Below are 24,450 nucleotides of genomic sequence, written 5' to 3'. Positions count from 1 at the left end.
GTAATGAATTAAAGTAATTCATTAAAAGATTCTCTCTTGGAGGAGAATCTACAAACACTATTTTAACTAATAATAGTCACTAACTGCACTCTACACATTTGTCCTTATACCCACAGATAAGTGTACTTCTCACCCTTCACCAAGGATACTTCTTTCTGCAATAGAAGGAGAACACAACAGAAAATCATAACCAATCAAAATGCACAGTTGTGGAGCCTTGTCCCATTGGATACAGCTACAAAACACAGCCCTACATATGGCTCAGAAAACATTGCAGAAAGGCTGGAAATTCTGTAAGAGCCAGAGGAACAGGGAATTTGCTGTGAAATTGTGTCTCCTAAGAATGTCAGAGGCTACACCCATGAAGTCTCACTAATATGACTACCTAAACTGGACAAGAATGATGCCAACAGACATGCCAAAGTGGGTGGAGGAAAGATCATGAGGCCACAACCCACACAAAGAGCTACAGACAATTAAGGACTGCTGGGAGTGGGAGGAATAGTCTTTTCCAGGGAAGAGCCACCAATTGGCGATCCAATACCAAATGGTCATCCCTGAAAAAAAGACATTAAAGTAGCATGCAGACTGAGCAGATTATATCAGGAACACACACACACACACACACACACACACACACACACACACACACACACGATCAAAGAGAGAGAGAAAGAGAAAGGGGGAATGTAGCAAAAATTAATTAAAAAAGAAACCATGAATTTGAATGAGGTGGTATATGATATGATATGGGAGGTTTTGGAAGGAGGAAAGGGAAGGAGAAATGATGAAAGTGTATTATCTCAAAAGAAAAATACAAAATGGCACACATTTTATTTGGGACTTTCACATGAGTTTTTTTTTTTTCCCACTGAATATTTGACTCAATCACTTCAAGAAATATATACAATATCTTTCAAAAGGAGAGGTGATGGTAGGGACTGTTCATCATCTTGATCTTATAAATGTTTAAGAAATACTTATATACCAACACTTGAATTTAACATCCTACTACCTCAATTCATTTCCTACATTTATCATGATCTATACATATACTAGACTCTACCTTCTCATGATCATGACTTTTCAAGGGGAATGGAACATAAAATCTCAAATATATATATATATGTATATATATATGAATAAATATATACATTAAAAATGCAAGTATAAATTTGAAGCAAAACTACCACCATGGGTGTTGTCACATGAAAATGAGACTCTAGGTGGTCACACTGGGATCCTGAGAACAAAATTTCCAACTTGATCTGTCTCTATCCCCAAGAATCTAATGTTGACATCAATTCATATATGAATAGAATATCTCAATGTACACTCTTTAAGCATAATTTAACAACCACTCACATACGTGTGTAGATGTGTACACATACACAGCACTCCATAGATAGTGCACATTTATACAACTATACATATATGTAATTGATACATACTAAACCTGTTTCCCATTTCAAATACTGAAATTCAGTTAGCTTGTGGCCTGCCTCACACTTCTTTCAGAAGATGGTGATTTGGCTTTCTGTTTATCTCCAGACATAATTGGCTGCATTTGAAGAACTATTGCAGATGTGTTGGATACTGTTGTAAATTCCTAAGTATGACTCAGATGACAAATTGCATTTGATAGAGAGTCTAGTGGGATTTTCAGAGTGGAGCTTCCCTCCTTAGAATGACTGAGTTACCGAAACCGAGCAGGGAGCCCCTGAAATCTTACACAATGTTGCTTCTCAGCCTTTGTCAGTCTTAGAACAGACAAAGGAGCTGGGTGAGGCGAAAGTAGATACAGTATTCATGCACAAAGCTCTCAAAATCGTAGGAAAGCAAGAATTTACATCAGAACCTTACCCATTCTTCAATCTTCTTCAAAAATATACCCATGGTGGGAAAATTTCTCTTAGGGGTCATATAAAATTGATTTATTGAAAATCTAAATGCCAGTGTAGTATACAACATTAACCTTATGGGTGCTGTTTTTACTTGCCTGTGAGTAACTATGATGGCCAGTGAGTGATGTCTTTATTTAAAACACAATAACCATGTGTTCAAAATTAAAAACAAAATAGAACAAAACCCACACACATATAAAGATACATACATTCTTTCACATCTCCCAAGACTGTTTTCTAAAATTAAGTGTAAATTATGGTGTGTTCGATTCACTTAAAATTTACTTAATAGTTGGTGAGTTGGCTTGGTGAATAAAGGTACTTGCTGCCAAGCCTGATGACCTGAGTTCTAGCCCTAGAACACGTACGAGATTTAGGAGAGAAACTAGTCCTACAAGTTCTCTTCTTACCTGTGTATGTAAACTACAACACACACACACACACACACACACACGCACACACACACACACACACACACATACACACACACACACACACTCACACACTCACACACACATTCACAGAAATAAAACTAAAATGAAATTTACTTAAATGCAATTCTAACATTTACTCAAACATTAGTGATAAGATAAAATTAGAAATCCAAGTAGTGATCTCTTAAACAAATCTGGCCACCTACTCTGACTTTATTCCTTTCTTTCCATCTGTTTTAATGTCCTGAAAGAGAAAACACAAAATTATGTGCCAAATTTGTATTCACACAATTTCTACATTGCATAAGAATATAGTTGCCACAATCAGTGACTAATTCAAGTGGAAAACATTGTGAAAACTGGAAAGTGTGGTAGTTAATTCCAATTCCAGTGAGCAACTTGAGTCACACAACCAATTTGAACTTTCTTTTCAAACATGGGATAAATTTCATCATAAAACACAAAGCAAGATATTTAGAACCTCAGGTATCACAGTAAGTATTTAAATAATAGATCACCCTGGAGTTATTTAGTATTTCCAAGGTATTTGAACAAAACTCAAGAAAATACAAGACTTGTGCAAAAGTGGAAGTCATGAAGAAGTGACTACTAATACAGTTGTAAAGCTACAAAACAGGAGGACAATACACTGTATCCCAGGGCAGATCACAGCCACCAAACTCTTGATGGCCATGTCCACAATTAATGATTCGACATCTCCTCAAACCATTGTTTAATCTTAGAAATTTTATGATGAGGTATATGCAATTCTTCCAGTTATAATATGGCCTTTTTAACGAATAAGTCTAGACTTCGTATGCACATATTACTATTCAAATTCTTTTTAAATTCTCCAAAGATAGTACCACCCATGAACACTGAGTAGACAGGTCCATCTCCTTAGGAATAACAAAGGCTTACAATGAACTTCACAGCTGTGTAGAAAATTACCCTTTCATTCCTGCCATTCTGCTGAAGAGTCAGTATATTTTGTGAATAACATCACAGATACATTTTCAAGGACCTTACAGTGATTCAAAATATACTGACCATAAAAATAAATAGCTAAAGGAGACAGGGCCATGAAGTTGAAAGGAAATGGTGGGACACAGGAGGCATTTGAGGGCAGAATGCTGGATAGAAGTGATGTGAATATAGTATGTATACGATGCAAATATCGTATGGCAGTTTGCCTCACAAAAACAAATGTCTGAGTAAAGTATTTTCCTGCTTTAAAAATGTCACAAATAAAACTTTAGACAAAGTAGGAGAAAGGAAGGAGAAAACAGAGTGATGGGCAGAGGGAAAGAAAAAACGGGGTGGAGGGAGAGAGGCAGGGCAGAAGGGAGAGGAGACTTTGTGTCTGAGGAGGAGACAATCGATTTCCTTGTTTCAGTCCCTTGTGGAGAGCACTGCTAAGGTTCTCTGGCTTGCAGAGCTCATCACAGCTGGGTCTGTGTGTCTCCCCCAGCTCAGCTTTCCACTGACTTGGGAAGATCTGAATTCTTGCTAGATAATCAGCCACACCCTTGCTCTGCCTCATCTTTCCAGCCATTCTTGTCCAGAGACGGTTAAGCACTGCTTTAGCTAGTACAGGAATTTGTGTTGTTGTCATGTTTCCAGAGGCAGTGAAGAGAGCAAACTGACTTTGCTATGCATCCTGTTAATATCAGTTAAGTTACAAAGGTATAGAAAAAATTTGTATAGGTAACCACAGTGCTGGGCTTGCATGATACAGTTTCCCAGGGCATGTGTTTCACCCACTGTAACAACAGTTCACACCCACACCCATCCGGACACTCCACCAAGAAACACTGTCTCCTCCTCGAACTGAGGAGACAGAAGATCTAGGATGAAGAGCAAAGACTCGTCCTGCAGGACTTCTAAACACACTAAAAGTAAAAAAGAATGATAAACCAGACAACCTGGAGGCATTCTCCAGGTCTCTCCTAAGACCTTAAAATAGAGCAGTCCCTCCATCAGCAAAATACCAGCCATATCTCTGTAGTGAGTGTGCCGATTAGGAACTTTCTTATGCATATAAGGCCACTTTAGAAATTTTAAGACAAACAAATGTTATAGACATGCATAACATGCATGAAAATGGGGCATACAAGATTTTAAAAGTATCATTACTAATTTTTCACACAGAAAAATAATTCTGCTGAAACATTTCAATACATCTCAATGTTTAGTCACCAATTTAAATAATGAGAGATGTTCCTGTGTGTGTTTGTGCTGCTGTTTTATGGACATGCCAAAGATTCCATGAGAAAAACTCATGTTTCTGAGTTGGTTTGAACAGAAGAATACACTTAAGAAAAGGATGGAGACTGAGTGACAGGAAGGCACACGTGACTGTTTTCCCCCAGTTCTTCGCGATCACCCAGCAGCACAGCTGTTCTCAACAGTTGCTTTCCCTGACTCTTCCAGCAGCCATTCTCCAATACGAAGCCAGAAGATGCACCAGAGGCAAGTCTTGTCCTTTCTAGTTTCCTGTCACCAAATGACATCACTTTCCCCCTTGAACATCTTAGTCTGGCCTCCCTCTGAGCAGGGATATAAGGAGGCAGGCATAGCATTGTCCATGCTTATAACATGGATGATATAAAACACAATGTAAAAACTAGTATGATATATTAGGGAAAATAAAATGATAGAGTGTTAAGTGAGATGGTTTTCCTAAGGAGGAAAAAGTTTTGAACAAAAATGACTTCTATGAAATGGTATGAGGAGAAGAATTTCAAGGGTACATGCACAGAAAGGGCACACTTCCATGAAGTTAAGACTAAAGAAATAAATGTACGTGTCTTGGATTTGGAGGTTGACCTTGAAATGACCACTATAGATTTTAAAGATAAATGAAGGAATAACTGACTGAAGGTTAGATATCAAGATATTAATTGGCCATTAACAACATCATAACAAGGTTAACAAATACATTTTTCCTGCAGAGGTGTAGTGGTGTTTAATCCTCAGGTAGACATAGAAAAGCCCTGCTGATGAGGACTTAGAACAGAAACACAGAAAAGACCGACTCTAGATGTATTCATAGTAATCTTTATATTAATGGGATGAAATTGAAATTTCTTCTATCCTATGCACTGAACTTTTTCTCTTGTGGTTTCTTACAAAGACAAGACAGAAAAAGTTTTAATTTCTCTTTAGTAATGTCTTTTCTGGCTTCCCAACAGGACTGTAAACTGGAAATCTTACAAGGAAACAAGTTTGCTAAAGGAATTTGTGAGAAAGGGAAATAGTCACAGATAAGAATCTCCTAAGATCTGCTCAAATATGGCTCAAAAACAGTTTTGTGGCAATTGCATGAAGTCTAACATCCAGAGTGCAGAGTGGGTGGGTGAGCGCAAGGACAGACAGAGGTTTTCTTCAGTAAGTCTCTTACAGTTCCCTGTTTAGATTGAGTTAGGGTGGATTCTGGCAAAACCCCAACATCAAAGTCCTTTAGGAAGATAAAGTTCACAAAATCACCATGCCCGACAATGGGAATCAAACACTTTTTCAAATTCAAGCCGTTTTTACTGTTTCAGAGAGAAACTAAAAAAAAAATGCACCAACAATTGTTATAGATGATCGAAAAGCACATTCCTGTGTGTTCCTGTCAAGCAAATATATATTTAAGACTAATACATGTTATAAACATATACATAGGCTGATGTACACAAACTCCAGATGTGCTGTTTTCTAACTCTGTGGGTTGTGTCCTCTATAAGGGAAAAAGAAATATTAATCATTGCTTTTACTGCTGAGGGGATGGGAGCTGCTCTCATATTTCAGAAAGGGGCTGGAAAGTGAGGGAAGCCAACCTTTTTCCTATTTAAGGCCAAAGCAGAGGAATCTCAGCGGCTGAGTTTTATGACGGGCCCGGTGCTGAAGGGCAGGGAGCAACTGATGGTGCTACTTTGAGCTGCTTTTTCTTTTTTCCTCTTGCACAAAGAGTCTCATGTCTGATATTTAGACATGATGAGCTTTGTGCAAAGTGGGACCTGGCTTCTTCTCGCTCTGTTTCATCCCACTTTTATTTGGGCACAGCAGACCAATGTAGGTAAGTAAGTACAGATTTCAACAGGCTTTCTGGGTTAATTTTATCTTAACTTCTTACAAAGAGTCACATAGGGGAAAAATTAGCCTCCTAAGAATTTCCTGCCTGGCCTAGAATGTGGAATGCTTCTTTAACCGTAATTTTGCTTTCTATATTTGTTTATAAAAGGATAGTGCATATGTGTATTTGAAAATTCTCTAGTTGTTTAAGATAAAAATGTTCTTAAATTAATCGATTTTCATGTTCACCTTTTTATAAAATGGCTTTAAAACACCCCCTCCTGTATTGTGAACATCTTGGAATGCTCCCAAGCCATCTGGAATTTATTGGTCTCCTGTAATAATTTCATGTTCTCTTTGTACGCTGTTCTCTTTGTAAGGATGGGATAGTTAGCCTTGTTTTCCCAATAAAATAATGCATTAGAAATGCATCTGTTATGAATAGCCCAGAAGAAGATACTGGAAGACCAACAGAATCCCTTTATGTATTTCTGTAAATGGTAACACTGGACTATCTACGGACATTCCTGAAAGGAGCCCACCCCGCTGAAAACATGTCATTGTTTCTGTTTTTATTGCATTCTAAGAATGTGCATAGTCGATTAATCCATACTTCCTCAGAGTTTTGCCCAAGGTTGTTTTATGTTCTACATGTTCTGCTTAGCTGGATTTCCACTACTGGAGAGAAAGTGTTTTAAAAGGAATATTTTCACTTTTCTACAAAAAAGATAAAGATACTAGTTTTGTTCAAAAAAATCTTACTTAATATATTTTTGGTAAGCAAATATAATATTTTTACTCTCTTGTGCCACACATTAAAACTAATTGCCTCATTATTTACTTAAATATGTTTACAAATTCATATGTTTGTTCCTCAGCATCATGAAAAGTTGGGGTGCACACTTTCCTCAAAGTGATGTGAATCTTAACTATGTTATCGGTTTTTTTTTTTTTTTTAACATTATCAAACGTGTTTGTATTTAAACCTTTAGTTTTGGCAAATGTTTCGTGAGTATTAGCTTTTCCACTGTTTGAAATATCAATATGTTTGCTATCTTCACAAATTACATATTCAAGAGTAGGTGCACAGGGCTGGGGATACCCGATGACATTTATGTATGTTCAGTCCATGGCTACAGCAGAAAAGGAACACCCAGATTTCTCGTTCCTTGGTTTTCTCCTTCCTTAACCCGCTCCTCAGCCCCTGCCTTCTCCCTCCTTATCTCCCCACCCCTTTTGGCTCCTAAGGAACTCCCCTCCCAGTTTTCCTTCCTCACTCATCACCCCACCCCCACCCTAGGCTTGTCCAGCTCCCCTCCCCATTTCCTGATCCTTCTCCTCTCCTACCACACCCTCCTGCGCCCAGCGCGCCCCCTTCCTTCTGCCTTCATCTCTGTTTTCACTCTCTCCCCTTCCCACCTCATATCTTCTTTCCTTTGGATGCTCAATTCTCCTTTTTCTTTCGGTTTTCGGTCTTCGCTTTGTGTCCCCATCCTGCTCTCCTGGAAGATGCAACAATACCCATGCCTTCTCTAGAAAACCAAAAGACAGGGTCCAAAGGAACGTTAACTCCCCAGCATCCCAAAAAAAGATCTTTGGATTTCTGGGAGATGAACCACAGAATTTTATTTTTTGAAAAGACTATGCACCTCTGGGATTTAAATTCAAAATATCGACACAGTATTTGTAGTACAGGCACAATGGGTATGTTTCTTCCCAATCCAACATCACCATCTTAACATCTTAGTAAGCTCACTCGCTTCTACCCTTATGCTGTGATCATTAAAACTCAAAGAACAATGAAAGGGATTTAAGAGCATGTATTACACATTCCTTACAGGTTTTTAGTGGAAATCCTGCTGGATGGTTAACTTTGGGGAGGTTACAGTAGATGAGGGCTATTCAGCACACTAGGAACATTCACAGAACCCTAACGGGGTATCTCCTATGTTCTCTGGAAACCCCAGAAGTAGTACAGAGCTGCAGGACACTAACTTGTAATCCACTCATGGGAGTTTTCAGGAGTATAACACATGTCTACAAAAGAAGTTTTGGTCTCTTTACAAATCTGTGCAAGTCTTACTTTATTCATGCATTTTATTCCAGCTATGGAAAAGTGTGGTCTGTTTTATATTTCCTGTGGTTTCTAAGTATGCCAGATTTTTAAGTGCTAAAACATGCCACCTAGTGGCTGACAGACAGGAACACCATTTACATAACCAGTGCCAACATGACTGCTGCACCACAGGATTGGCATTTTAGAATTAGGGGTGTGTATGTGTGTGTGTGTGTGTGTGTGTGTGTGTGTGTGTGTGTGTGTGTACATGCGTGTAAATCTCATAATCTCTATATACATATATATGTGCATATGTGTGTGTCTGAATTTTAAAAATTAAACACTGCTTTCATAAGTTAAAGAAATGTTGATGATGAAATGTTGCCAGACATACTCACAAACAAACTGGTAATGATATTGCAAGACATTTTAAAAATTAGTGTTGAAGTTATAGACATTTTCCTGCTAGGTATGGTGGCACAGACCTGTAATCCCAGCTACTTGGGAGGTTTAGGGTAGAGGGAATACAGGCCCAAAGTCTGCCTAGGCTACAGACTGAGTTCAAGGTCAGCCTGGGAACCACAGTGAAAGTGTCTCCAAATAACAAATTTAAAGAAGGCTGGGAGTGCAGGTCAGGGATTGGGAGCTTGTCCAGCACGTATATGGCCCTAGTTTCAATCTCCAGTATGGCCAGAGAAAAAGTATAGGTGTATCTAAATTCATAGCATGACTTTTTAAATATATTTTTTATACTCATGGACTGATATCATCCTAGATGAACACTAGCGTTTTGTTGACTATAGGTCCATAGATAGATGTTAATAATATTGCTTTGTTAGAGCAGGGACATAAACTATTGTAATTAAATGTCATCTAATGTTTAACCTTCAACATTTTGCTATGCTGATAATTTCACAAAAATTAACTGGGAGCCATTAACTGATTTGGGATTTCAAAACTATAAATGGACTTGGAGAATGAAGTATGTTTCCCTTTATATTTAAAAGGCAAGTTATAACTAATATTAGCATTTAAATTTTCTCTGTTTTTTGTTGTCCCAATTATTAAACATACTGAACCAATGGAATAAAATGTTTCATAAAATCATTAGAAATAACCATAGTTTTAACAAGTGAAAGTACATTGTTAGAACATTGTAAATGATGTACATATCTCAATGTCAGTCATGTAACTGACAGTGTGTTAGTATAGGTTAGAAACAGGAAAGGACAGAGTTAATACTAGAACAGAAATTTGAAGAAATGTTAAGTGATTTGAGAACAAAAACCATAAACTTGAGTATCTGTATTTTCTTATTTTTGTAAATATTTGTCAATAAAAGAGAGATTCCAAATTCTATACTGTTCTAGAAAATATATTTATAAAAGTTTTTTTTTTAAAGGTAGTCCTTTTTTTTTTCTATTTAGTACTCAACTTTTAATGGATTAATCTGGTTTATTAAGCAAAAGGCTCAGAAGCTAATGCCTTAACTAGAAATTATCATCCCTTCTGTGAAATGTATACTGCCAGTAAATAAAGTACTACTGACACACATTTTGTTGTTTCTATTTGTGACCCCTTGCATTTCCTCAGTACCTCCACAGTGCTCTGCCTGAGGGGTGACAGGCCTGTAAGTGACCCGACCCATATCCCTGTTAGATCTAGCATGGACTGCCTGAGCATTGCAGAATCGAGCCAATCTTCCAAAACCACGCTGGGAGAAAGGAGAGCAAAGGTCCAATAATGAATGCAGACTCTTGTGTTGGTGTCTTGCCCATAGATTTCATTTTAAAAGGATTTGTCCAGCACTGTAATAGACGTTAAAAGAGAGCCAGCTCTTCGGAAAGGCCTGTTTCACAGCTACAGGGCCAGGCCAGGCCTGGGATGGTAACTCAGAAAAGACTGCCACCTACCGAAGCTCTGTAGTGTCCACCGAGGATGGTGCTCTGTGGTGCAGGGTGCCTATGCAGTTCTTTTACTTTGTGACATAAGTGATAACTCCACCTTGAAGCCATTAAAATGGACTGCTTGCCAGTGAGAGCTGAGAAGATGAAAGATAAGCTTGCCTTTGCTGGACCTGGGGGACTCTTGTAAGGCGTGAGGTCCACTGTAACTTTCTGGGAATGTCGGTGAATTGATTCTTATAAAATGTTTCATTCTGTTTCTTAGGGGGGAAAGCTTAATGTTATTATTTTACAGCTTAGAAAAGAAGTCACATTGTATTTTTTTTAACCCAGTATTTTTTAAAGAGGAAAGTTTGCCTGTCAGGAAAGCAGTGGAAACTCTGAGTTAGCTCTCTGTACAGCCCTCATTTGTTAGCTACAGTTTGGAGAGTTACATTAACCACGAGCAGTTCTGTCTGTGCCTAACAAAAACACAGCCCTAGTGGATTCCTTTCAGATTATCTAATCAAAGCCTTGCTTTTTCCATGGCTGAAGTCAAGCACTGCCATTTAAAATGTAATCTCAATGAACAAAAGGGAAAATTCAAACGGGAGGAATACTAAAACTGTCCCAAAGAAGTGAGGTTAGAACACAACTAATCCAAAAACTATTAGCTTTGAAACTTAGCATTGAGAGATGACTTTTCGAGTAACATATTTGTCAGACATTTTTCATCTGTTTGTTATTGTAGAGGCAGACAGACTACATTTCTCACAGAAACACTCTATGGTGGTGCATAGAACTTTTAAATCCCTAGTATCACTCAAAGGAGACTTGTGATCAAGTTAGAAGTTAATGAATTTGAATCATGCAGTAACTATATTTTCTGAATGTTAGTGCCTTAGTAACTGTAAACACACCTATGCACCCGAAGCAGGACCTTATGTGTGCCTGTCTTCATGCCTGGCTTTCGAATCACCCGTTCATCTTGCTGGTGGTCTGGATGCCATCAGGGTGGCCCTGGAAATACAAACCTTTTTCATAAGGTCAAGAGAAATAAACATTAGGACTCAACTCCAGATGGTATCTTTCCATTTTAAGATTAGAGAGAAAACACTTTGCAGACCACTGTTATTCCTTAAAAAGTCTGCCTTCATACTCCTGAGGGCACAGAATTTGCAAACCATACAGGACAGGGAGTTGGTCGCCTTCATCCCCTCCTATCCTTGAAGGCTGAAAGGAAATGTAATGAAGCAGTTAAGAGTATCAGCCTTCAGAAAAGCACCCTAGATTCAAATCTGCTTTTCTTAAACTACTTAATCTGGGGAATAACTTAGTTTGTCTCAGGTTCTTTGCTTGTAATGAAGGTTGATTCAGCTGATAGGTCCTTCACAAGCAGGAAGGAAGCCATAAAATCAATATAGTGATACACACTTGAATTTCCAGCAGTCAGCTACAATGATGCACACCTGCACCTGCATTCCCAGCAGTCAGGTGCAGTGATGCATACCTATACCTGCATTCCAAGCAGTCAGCTGCAGTAATGCATACCTGTACCTGCATTCCCAGCAGTTGGCTGCAGTGATACATACCTTCACCCGCATTCCCAGCAGTCAGCTGCAGTAACACACACTGCACTCCCAGCAGTCTGGAAACTCAGACCAAGGACTGTGATTTCAAAGCTGGCCTGGGTTACAGGTGGAGACCATGATTCAAAAGAAAACGAAAAGATGCCAGCTGCTCAAGAACAGTGTGGAGAGCATAGGTTTGGTCTAGCAACAGTTGTGCCAAACACCATCAACTATCATTACACTTTGGAAGAAACTACTTATCCATGTAGTGAAATGGAAGACTACATGAAAATCTACATTCTCAAAGTATAAAACTAATGTTGCTACAGAATAAGTTAAATATTTTAAATATTTGCATGATTTGGCAGATTATATTATAAATATAAGTAATATATAAATATTAAATAAATAAATTTAAATGCTGCAAAGGCTAAGGCATTCTAGGAAACGTTCTCTGCTTTACTATGACTTCCGAAGTTTGATACTAAAGTCAGGGTCATGAGATGCGTATTGAAGGTGTTCTCCTTTCTTAGATTATATTGCTAACAGTAGGTGATCATGCATGAAATAAGAAGTCAGAAGAAACTGTGCAATCCTTTTTAGAGCAAAGATGACTAAGAGAAAGAGAGTGGGAAGTACTGTTTTCAGCTACAAAATCTACTTATAACTTTTCAGGGTCTGATTTTTCAAGAAATTCAACTTTGTTTCAAATGGATGTAAAATAAATTATGGCAACAAATTAGATCCATTATTTCTTATTTTTCAGGCATTCCAAATTTCTTCTTTTATGCAGAACAACATAACTTTCTAAAGCAAAAGAACATGTGCTATATTACTTTAAATGCTATGATCAGATTAAAAGAAAGACATCATCCCAAAAGTTGGTATCACGTTAAGAATAGAGTGGTGTTTCTAGAGGTGGGGACCAGGAGGAGAACCGTAGACTGTGCAGAATGGGTGCCAATGGGAACTAACACCAAGAAGGTCTGTTGTGTTACTGCACAGTAGGGCAACTATTTGCAATAAAAATGTAATGATACATTTTTATAGTTAGGTATAAGTATTTTGAAAGCTTTTACCATAAATTACAAAGTTTTGAAGAAATGAACATGTTTAATCTGGATTAAAGATAATATATGTATAGATGTGTCAATCTATTACATGGAACCCCATTAAAGTATAGAATTTTATTACCTTATATATTAATTAAAATAAAGGAAAATATTAAAAAATATGTACTAAAAACATTGACCATTATATTGAAGTCTCTGTACTTAAAAAACTAATATTTGTAGTCAAATTTGGAAATAAGAAGTCAAATAAGTTTTCTGTTATGTAACCCTAGTTTTAGCATGTTAATTTACAATTTTAATGAGTCAGTGTCATGCTTGTCTACTTGGCAGTGTTCAGAACAAATAATAAACATTATATTTCTTCTGATGTGAGAATACCCTCAATGGGGTATGCACATGGGAGAATGCATGAAGGGAAGAAAAGCTTTATGTTAGCTCCAAGGCAATTAAGAACATGTGAAGTCTTTTAAAATATGAGGTTCTTAAATATAGCTTTAACTGCTGTATTAATTTATGCTTAACTTAGCATGGGTATCCAAATAGCTCCTTTTAATAAACTGCATGCTATATTAAATGTGGAAAGCTATTTCTGATTCAAGGTAGGTTGCTGATAATTAGCACAATCTACCAGTGTTTTCAAAGGGTCGAGGTCAGGAAGTTTGACATCCACATGTTCAGTGAGACTATCCTAAGTTGGAGCTACCAAATAAGAATTTCTTGTCAGTCTAATTGAGAGAAGTTATAAAATGATTCATATTAAGAAAATAGCACCATCCTCACAACCCTGAATCATTTACACTAGGGTGAGCAGTTTGGTATTCAGCTTTTTCTGAATACCAAATTTCAGCATCTCTCCTGTCTTTACACATCTGCTGTAGACACAGGAGGATCTGAGACCATTTCGCTAAATTAAACAGATTTTTTGACCTTATAATTTTTGTTCTCTATGGAAAATTTCAGTGGAACTGTCATTTTGTTTTTTATTAGCTGTTACATTGGTAAATTGTTAAGACAAGAATGGGTCTTAAGTTGACTCATACAAGAAGCTCAAGCTATTTCATAAGATGATTAAAGTTGTGTTGGCACACATATGTAGATGAGAAGTGGAAGCAGCTCTGTAGTCTGTAGAGACTGGATATTCTGAAATTTCTCTTAATGGTAAAGTTTCAGATGATTCAATATATCTAAATGTGAAGATAGGGAAATAGAAATTTATAGTCAGGGATATAAGAAGATAAAAGTTTCACTGTCTGAAAAATATGAAAGAACTCAAGAAGACATTGTTTATATTTAAAATTGTTTGCAGATGTTTAAAAACTTATTATTTATTCATTCATTATTGGCAAATTATCATAGTAATTTTCAAGCTGGATTTAACCATACTACATAGTTAACACTTCAAGAATTGAGACCAGGTTTGATTTGGCACGTTCAAAGTTGATTCACTGTGAATGGCTGCTGAAATTTCAATTTCTTACATATAATTAAGAGCCAACTCTAAAATTTTGGTTGAAGCTATTTTTTGCCATAGTAAGCCACAAATACACATGGCCATGATTCATATTTTCCCTATTATTTCTACTTATCCATTGCCAATATTTGCTTTAAGGTTTCACTTTGTTTTAGACATTTGGAAAACTCTTTGTGTTCAGGTATGATATATATATATATTACATTGTGTCATATAATGTTGACCCACTAATGCCCAACAGAGCTAGCAGTGACATTCAACACACAATCAGCTTCTTTAGTTTTCTCAGGACAATCTGGAAGGTTTTATGCTGCCAAGATTAGCTCAGTTTTCCCCTAAATTTCTCAACTAGGTTAATAGAATCCAGAAGGTTCCAGAGTTAGTAACAAAAATCATCCTTTTAGTTGCATGCTCCCATCTGCCATTAAAGCAAAGAATAGCAATTGGGTAAAAAATGCTTATTTTCAGTTGCATGATTAATACACAAGTGTTTGAATATTTGTGTTATATCTACTGATGCTGAGTTTTTAGTACAAATGAAGTTAAAACAATTGATTTTATGGAAAATTGTGGTGTGAGATTTTATCTTAGTAAGTAGTACCTTGGTACATAGAAATTATATAGGGAAAATATTGTTTTTAATGAAAGGAAGAAATTATTTGTTTCAAACTTTCTTCATTTTGACTCTACTCTATAAATAGTCATGACTGCATAACCCGCCCCCACCTCAACTACATTTTGTCAAAACAAGAAAATACCATATATTCTCATTTATCTTCCTGCAGATGAATTGGGATGCAAACACCTTGGTCAGTCCTATGAGTCTAGGGATGTTTGGAAGCCAGAACCATGCCAAATATGTGTCTGTGACTCTGGATCTGTCCTCTGCGATGACATAGTATGTGAGGATGATCCACCTGACTGCCCCAACCCAGAGATTCCATTTGGAGAATGTTGTGCAATATGCCCACAGCCTTCAACATCCGTGAGTCTATGGAATATATAAGCTCTCAAAGACTACATCTTAAAGATTCATATTTAAACACATGGATAGCATCTACAGCTAAGAGGCCTAGGAGGAATTGCAAGCCATGTCTGCTAAGCAGGCATGCCACCTTTACAAGTGAATGATGTCACTTCTAATCAAGAGCAGGGGATTGGGTGTAATCAGAATTAAGAAATAGTTAAGAATAGTGCCATAGTTTACATATACTAATCTCCATATTGTTTATACTTCATAGGCTCCTCCCCTTCCTGATGGTCATGGACCTCAAGGCCCCAAGGGAGATCCGGTGAGTAACAGCTGGCCAAGGAGTTAACGCTAATGACATTTGTAGGAAAGGCTGGTTTTCCTTGTTACATTATTTTCATATTCACTAAACTTACATCATTCTGAATTTTCTTATGTCCTACATAGTTGAAAGTTATGCCAAAGTCACATTGAAAATCTATAGCTGTGCATGTAAAGATTTAGTTTTCCCATATTTTGCAAGTCTTCATCCCTTTGTCAATTTGAAACACAAAATGTAGGTCAAGATACAAAGGAAAATATTAAACTTCAATTTTTTGTAAGACTTAGTTTGAAATACACTTATCCCCAAGGACAAACATCATTGTATTGATAATTAATTCATATAACATGGATGTAAATTCCTAACAATGATTATAAATCACCCCATATTTTACTAGTTTTATTTATTTTTGCCTTAATTTGTTTAGGGTCCTCCCGGCATTCCTGGGAGAAATGGTGACCCTGGCATTCCAGGACAACCAGGTCTCCCTGGACCTCCTGGCTCTCCTGGAATCTGTGAATCATGTCCAACTGGTGGTCAGGTAAGAAATTAAAGAATTAAAACCTCCTGGACATAAGTGGCTTAATTTGTCTTTATTTGGTCTGCATTTCATCGCACAACAGCAACTTTTGTCCTCTGGTTTTATATATCTAACAAACCCTTGTTTAGTGCTTTTATATCCTAAGCGCTTTAAAAGTATCCCACTGTCACCATGCTAATATGATTGTTTCTATATCTTTCTAAAATGTCCCAACTTCTTAGCAAGTATATGATATGCTCACTGTGTTTGATAAATTAACTATCAGCTCCTAAAATAGTTAACATACAAAATTTGGAAAGTGCTGTAATTACAGATCATGCCCTAATTCCTCGCCTAATACCAATGACAATGCTTTTGGAGGCTTGGGCACTAGGCAGTTAATAGCTCCAAAAATGGCTTATCAACTTCAGATAAATAGAGTTGCCTGTGCTTCCATGGCTGCTGAACAGAGAATTCAGCCTTCAATGCACACTTTTCTCCTTCTAAGTCAGGGCTACCAATCAGTCTACACATAAACAAATAATCAAGAATATAAACACTACAAAGTTCATTTGTATGGATTTAAGCGAGCTTAGAAAACTACCCAGACAAACACTTGTGATTTATGAAAGTGTTTTCCTAAAACAATTCAGCAGCAATGAGCATCCTGGAAATCAAAGAGAACCTATCTAGACCTAGAACTCAAAACAAGCTCTGAGACTTTCTGATACTTTTCTTTGTTTACAGCGGCTCAATGCTTATTTGGGAGGGGTTCAGCTTTTATTATATGAAATCAGAAACCATGTATATGTATAGATATTTAGTTGATTATATCTATAAAATTAAATTTTACTGGCCTCTTGGAAAACTAATTTTACTATCCCATGTTTAGTTGGAGATTAGAGACTTGGAGTGTATAACTTCAAAGTTCCTTTGTCCTCAAATGTTCAATTACTCTGTGTGTAATGCTACAACTATTGTGTAGCATTGGAGGTCGAATTGAAGGGGGAAGTTTTCATTAAACACAGTCAGTTCAATCTTTATACATTACACAAGCAAATATTTCTGTAGTGAAGAGAATATTTCAAGTCATAAAAAGACAATAAGCAGGATAAACATCACATCTGGTAATCAGAAATCTACCAGGGAACAGTACATGTTGCATGGACTTATTCTAAATGCTTTGGAAAAGAACTATGACCTTTGTGTGAATATGATCTGATCTATGTACTTGGTCTTTTTTGCTACAGAATTATTCTCCCCAGTATGACTCATATGATGTCAAGTCTGGAGTAGGAGGAGGAGGAATTGGTGGCTATCCTGGGCCAGCTGTATGTACAAATGTTTCTGAGCATTTTCAAGTATCACCCAATCTTTGTTTCTTAACTCTTGAGTGATATTCTTCTAGAAATACAACATTTTAATGGAATTGTACAAAATGGCTCATTGACTACCAAAGCTGGGAGAGAAAACAGCAATCTGGTCATGACTTTCTATATTAGCTTGTTTCCTTCTTGTGGCATTTTATGCCATACCAATATTGTTACTTCCTCATGCCCGCCTGCATAGGGGCTCTCCCACCATCATGCTTAGGTACATACTCACCTCATAGACTGTCTAATTGAATGTACTTTTGTTAAGGCTTGTTTCTACTTTTCATCTTCCCATTCAAGTTGCTCAGTATCTTCATGTTTTAGTTCATTGAATTTTTCAGTTGAATTTTTCATTCTAAATGAGAGTTTAAGTCATGAGTGTTCAATATCACATTCCATATTTTCTTCAAGTTTTAAATCAAGCATGAACATTTTTAGAAATCATTGATCTTTTATGTTCATCTATCTTAAACAATGCCTATTCACCTTGACTGTGAAGGACTTTCCGAATGTAAGTGGCCTGGAGTTTTAATAACAGAAAACAGCAAAAATCATTCAAAGCTGGATTTGAATGTATAATAATATGATGATAAATGTTGATGACTCTTGCTTTGGAATACCTCTCAGGAAGAGGAATAATATTGAAGTTCATAACTTACTGCAAGTAACAATAGCATCAGTGTAAATAAATACAATATGCCAATACATTTGTGGCTTCTAAAGTTAAAAAAGTTTTATCAGTACATCCAAAAGATCTGCTAAAGAGTGTTGTAAGTGGTATAGATGAAATTGGAAAAATAGATGTTTACAATTTTCTAAGTTTTTGGTATTTTTTAATCTTTGAAAGTCACATGGAAAATCAATAATTTTTGTAAACATTGGTTATTACTACACTCATGTTATAAATCCTTCTTTAATAAGATACACAAAACCAAATAAAACTACCATTTATTGACATTCCAGAGAGATAAGCTAAAATTAACTTAAAAATCTGTTGTCAGAATTTAGAAATAGTATACTACTGGTTTTCTAGTTTAGTCTGCATTTCTGAATGATTATATCAATTTGCTTTAAGTTGTGAATGGCCCATACATAATGTTTACACTTAAGTCTTCACATCAAAATGACTGTGACATATCAACACAGTCATGAGGTTTGGAGCTGACTGACATGTTTATTTAAGAAACTTGCATCACAAGATCTATAGTGTCAAGATATTTTCCACACAACGCTTAGAACAAAAAACAAGAAATTGTTTACAATCCAGAGAGGCATCCATGAAACATTATAAAGCTTATCAAGACATTTTCTACTGACTTTCTCCCCTCTGAATTCACTTTCTTAAGGGTTGAGGTTAATATTTTTAATACTGATTAATAATCTAGATTGACTCTCTAATTTCATCTGGAGTAAGGTTTTCATGCAAAAATCTTTATTGGAAACTTCATAGAACTAAGCATACCCAGGCTTGTTACCAGATAACAGGATTTAGTTGTATATGTTTTAAAACATGTTGGCATTATGTCTGAAAAGATGTCACTCTGTGTAATGCACTTCACGTTTATGTACTTTGTGCTTATTATTCAAATTTACATTCTAGGGTCCCCCAGGCCCTCCAGGTCCCCCTGGTTCTTCTGGCCATCCTGGCTCCCCTGTAAGTATAATTTCTAATGGCGTTTCCATCTTCATGAATATATGAATCAAGTTAATATAGATATGGATATAATTCATCCATTTTAGCATGCACAATCCCAGCTAAATAAAGCAGTTACAACAATAAGCATTATTTTTAAATGTTACAACTTTATATTTAATTTACTTCCTAACAACTGTTATCAATTAAAACCTTGATAAAGTTAAAATACGTTTCTTCTGTACACAATATTCCTTTGAGTTAAGAATCATTCAATGCCAACTTCAACGAAACAAATCCAATGGAATATGTTAACTTTATTTGATACTGAAAAGATGTTTTATATCTTTATAAACTATAATGAGATTTCTGACTATATTCACTAATCATGACTTCTCACTATCCTCAAGATGTAAATTACTCATATGAAGCTGTTGTTACTGTATTTACATAAATATATTACATAATACAATAATCATGTAATTATTATGTAATAATGGAAATATTATATAAGGTATAAAATATATTTACAATATTATTCTATTTTAGGGTTCTCCAGGATACCAAGGTCCCCCCGGTGAACCTGGTCAAGCTGGTCCTGCTGTAAGTAACACTTAAGGATTACTGAACACATTGACAATTCACTTCCCACATGAAATCTATAATCCCTAAGTCATTCATGGCTTCATCTAGAGTATAGATTGCATATATGCTTGAAGTTATACATAATAACTTAGCCTTTTTGTGGTGTTTGAGGTGAATCCAAAGATCTTAGAGTTTCCTAACTGGTTAGCCATCAAAATCGTCCACTTCCCAGAGTTAACAAAAATCATCTGTTTTGTGTGTATTCTATCACTGTGCTTGTAGGTTTACATGCATCTGCATATAGTGGAGATAAAGATCAGAGTCCTCCAGAATCACATACCATACAAATATGCAGAAATTAAAATGAATGTTATTTTAACACAATATTTCAAAATATTGAGAATGTATTTATATTTTTGTATTGTCAATGTCTCAAAACATAAAAGTGCATATATAAATAGACATTTTAATATAAGATATAGATATATGATATTTAAAGACTTCACTAAGTTTTAATCAACAGTAAAAATAAAATATAATGAAGGTGTATTATTAATTCGGTGTAATTTTCATGGTGAGAAGGACAGAAGGATGTCTCAGAGATAGATTTCCTTCCAGAATGCACTTAACATACAATGACAAAATGTAACAGAAAATTCTGAACTTGTGTGTTTCGATTTTCTCATTTCAGGGCCCTCCAGGACCTCCTGGTGCTATTGGTCCATCTGGTCCTGCTGGAAAGGATGTAAGTGTTCATAGGTTGGATAGGAATACAGCAAAACTCAACTTGAATGATAAACCATCTTTACCTCATGAAAAATCTTAGTAAACCTTAAAAACCTTTATTCAAAATAATTTTGAAACTGGGTGGTAGTGGCACACCTCTAATCCCAGAACTCAGGAGGCAGAGGCAGGTGGATCTCTGTGAGTTCCAGGCCAGCCAGGTCTATAATGGGTCCAGAACAACCAGGGCTGTTACACAGAGAAACTATGTCTTGAAATACATAAATTGTACCCTAACAAACATCTTCTGTTATATTAGTGGTTGTTAGGATTCTCGTAGCATTTTATACTGAATTTCCTGCCTTCTAAATTCCCCTTCTTAAGGGTGATGGCTAGCACTGATCAGCACTTCTTATTACTTTTAGGGTAATTTCATGGAGAGTTATGTTCTCTTGCTGAGATCTTCATTAGAAATCTTGTAACACTTATATCTCTCAATCACCGTGAGACAAGATAGTTGTTTTCACTTTTCAGGTGTTAGCATTGTATCTAAACACTAATCTCTGTGTTGTATTTGCAAAGTTATACATTACAAATTCTAAGGTGATAGAACTCTCAGATATGCTTCATTTTCATTCCAGAATTAACAAGATATTTTTCCTTACATTCTGTAACATATAATCACTATATTAATATCATTACTTTATGAGCATAAATTTATAAATATTAAATATTCTCCTTTTTCCTCCATTAATTTCCAATGGTAAATTCTTTTCATTGACTTGTGAAAAATTTGAATATTTCAAGGATGAGAGACATCTGTACTAGTACTTCATAGGTTTATGTCAAGGTGGGAAGAGCCTCCCTCAGTCCTTCTGTTGAGAAAACTGATGTCGCTCATAGCAGTTGGCTCTCACCTGTAATTCCAGCACTCTAGAGGAGGGCACAGGAGGATCAGGAGCACAGCATCAGCCAGGGGTGCCTATGGAGATTGTGTCTCAAGTGAATACATAGGCAGGAGTAGTCTGATCTCACAACTATATGTTTAGTCCAACCAGATTGCTCCTGAGTTACACCAGATTTGCTCACACGTAAGCCTTCTTTATTTCTCTGCCTAGGGAGAGTCTGGGAGACCTGGACGACCTGGAGAACGTGGACTGCCTGGACCTCCAGTAAGTCTTCTCCATTTGATAAACTCTTTAGTTATAAGTATTTTCAGCTCAAAAATGCATAGTCAAATTGAAATAAATGTTAAAGTAAAATGTATTTTATCACTGGATTTTGATTCTATTTGAATGTTAATTAGCATCTTTCCCATTCATTACTTTTAGGGTATCAAAGGCCCAAGTGGCATGCCTGGATTCCCTGGTATGAAAGGACACAGAGTAAGTGACCCTAAGCATAATCCTAACCCTAACACTATATTCATGGACTTAGTAGATATAATTCATAAATGGACAAAGTATCTTTATTTTTAACTAAACATTAGATAAAATCAACCAAGTCAAAAATGTATTAATCTAATAAGAACAAGATCCATCAAACTAAGTTTTACTCTTCTATACTGAAGGCAACTTTCTAATCAGACTAAATTGAAATTTTTTTCTTCTATAAAAACTATGGCAATATTTAATGCATAAAATACTTTATATTATTTAAATTATCATTGCTGATAGTCATATTTAATAAAAGCCAGTAATGAAAATTCAGTGTAAAACTTCCATTCTGAATTGTGAGCAAATTTTATTTGTTTTTTTGTTTTTTTTTTTTTTTTTTTTTTGGTTTTTCGAGACAGGGTTTCTCTGTGTAGCTTTGCGCCTTTACTGGAACTCACTTGGTAGTCCAGGCTGGCCTCGAACTCACAGAGATCCGCCTGGCTCTGCCTCCCGAGTGCTGGGATTAAAGGCGTGCGCCACCACCGCCCGGCGAGCAAATTTTAATAATTTTTCTGTTTCTAAATATTTCTAGGGCTTTGATGGACGAAATGGAGAAAAGGGTGAGACAGGAGCTCCTGGACTGAAGGTGAGCTGCAGCACACTGTGTTCATGAGTAAACTCACTTAGTCTCGAGCTATGTTAAGATTCAATTTATGAGACCTAGCTTTGTTCATCAACTGCTCTTTTCATATTATTGATTGTTTAGGGTAGCCCTTAAAGCTCCAATGACAGCCAATAACAAAGAGTCTGCATAGAAATGTTTGTGCATCCCAGTGTGACTAATGAATCTGTATAGTTGTTGCGTACTTAAAATTCAGAAATTTAAATTTCTGGTAATTAAAATTAAATGCTTACAGCAATTTAATATTACTAAGAATATATTTTCCTTAGTATTTCCTATGATACAGTATTTGTATTATCCAAGTGGTCGTTATACAAAATAGTAACATTTTGTCTTACCTTCTAGGGTGAAAATGGTCTTCCGGGAGACAACGGAGCTCCTGGCCCCATGGTAATTATGCTTCCTTTCACATGATTTTCAGTATTAGTTTAGCCATCCTGCTCCATTGCCTTTCTCTTTTCCATCTGTTCACACACATGTCAGGTCCACAGTAAGATCATACTCTCCATTTTGCCTGCAGGGTCCCAGAGGTGCTCCTGGTGAGCGAGGACGGCCAGGCCTTCCTGGAGCTGCAGTGAGTATTGCCACAGTGTACCCAGATGAAAGTGGAGGTTGTCATTGTGTAAAACTGTCTTTAAAATCAGCTCACTCAAGATTTGGATGCAATGATATTTACAGGAATGTCTTGCATTCGATCTCTCTACTGATTATGTCAGCTGCTGTGGGGTGTCAGTTTCATACACTCACTAAAGCCACATATCTGCATTCAGTTCTAAAAACCCAAAATTCAGGCCTGCTCGATGCCACCAGGGTGGTGTCTCAACAGCCTGACACTGACTCTAAAAATATGTGAGAGTAAGTGGATTTTAATATATTTGAGGACAATTCAGTTAGTTCATCTGATCTTGAATTGTAGTCAGACATTACTGGTTATTAACCTTTCATAAATAAGAAAGCAATTGAGACAAACTTCTCTTTTTAGGGTGCTCGAGGCAATGATGGTGCTCGGGGCAGTGATGGCCAACCAGTGAGTAGCTTTGCATCTAAACCTGCTTTGTTCCAAAGTACTTAGAGCTTATGGATTATATATTCATTATCATATTATTATATAACAAACCCATATTGCCTCTTGATGACTGTTTTTAACCTTAAAAATGGAAACAATTTGTAGGTCTAGTACTCGACAGTATCCATCAAGATATCATTCAAATTGATAGTGATCCAATAAACTATGCCTCCATTCTAGCCATGACCATTATTCCCAGTCACTTGCTGACTTGTATTTAACGTGCACTTGTGTTTAATATCCAATACTGGATATGCCAATTAAGAGACACGCAAAATAGATGGTGATACTACCTCTATGTGGTAAATAAGACATAAAAGCTCAGGAGTAAGTATCCTGCACAGTCACAGGATGTATGGAAAAGTGGAGAGGAATACAGATGTTCTCACCTCAGATTTAACTCCCTTCTTATCTTACACAATGTTCCTCTATAGAATACTCATGTGAATGGCAAAAGCTCTTTCATTCATATGGTGTCTTCTGTATTTTAGATTATTCACGTATCATTTCCTAGGAGGCTTCATTTGATTGTTATTCTAGGTGTTCGGTCTAACCAATTTTATTACATGCACATTGTACATTGTTTATAGGGTCCCCCTGGTCCTCCTGGAACTGCAGGATTCCCTGGATCCCCTGGTGCTAAGGTAAGCATGTAGTTCTCTAGAAGAATGTATAAATATCTTATAGACAAAAATGCTTTGGATTACTTCTCAAAGTTGACTTAAAATAATCAAATCTATATTTTCATC

General features: G+C 36.4%; 1 protein-coding gene across 1 annotated transcript in view; it reads left to right on the top strand.

The window, feature by feature from the left end:
* Positions 1-6,178: 6,178 nt before the first annotated feature.
* Positions 6,179-24,450, top strand: part of Col3a1 (collagen type III alpha 1 chain) — a 36,183-nt gene continuing 17,911 nt past the window's right edge. The window contains exons 1-15 of the mRNA XM_059278259.1: positions 6,179-6,401; positions 15,237-15,436; positions 15,693-15,743; positions 16,171-16,284; positions 17,514-17,594; positions 19,237-19,290; positions 19,819-19,872; positions 20,546-20,599; positions 21,696-21,749; positions 21,909-21,962; positions 22,546-22,599; positions 22,981-23,025; positions 23,156-23,209; positions 23,618-23,662; positions 24,292-24,345. Coding sequence (XP_059134242.1) covers positions 6,317-6,401; positions 15,237-15,436; positions 15,693-15,743; positions 16,171-16,284; positions 17,514-17,594; positions 19,237-19,290; positions 19,819-19,872; positions 20,546-20,599; positions 21,696-21,749; positions 21,909-21,962; positions 22,546-22,599; positions 22,981-23,025; positions 23,156-23,209; positions 23,618-23,662; positions 24,292-24,345 — 1,053 coding nt within the window. The 5' untranslated portion in view covers positions 6,179-6,316. The remainder of the gene's footprint in view (positions 6,402-15,236; positions 15,437-15,692; positions 15,744-16,170; positions 16,285-17,513; positions 17,595-19,236; positions 19,291-19,818; positions 19,873-20,545; positions 20,600-21,695; positions 21,750-21,908; positions 21,963-22,545; positions 22,600-22,980; positions 23,026-23,155; positions 23,210-23,617; positions 23,663-24,291; positions 24,346-24,450) is intronic.

Source organism: Peromyscus eremicus, chromosome 13, assembly GCF_949786415.1.
Source record: "Peromyscus eremicus chromosome 13, PerEre_H2_v1, whole genome shotgun sequence".
NCBI lineage: Eukaryota > Metazoa > Chordata > Mammalia > Rodentia > Cricetidae > Peromyscus > Peromyscus eremicus.
Note: the sequence above shows the minus strand (reverse complement) of the source record. Positions and strands in the feature narration are given on the sequence as shown.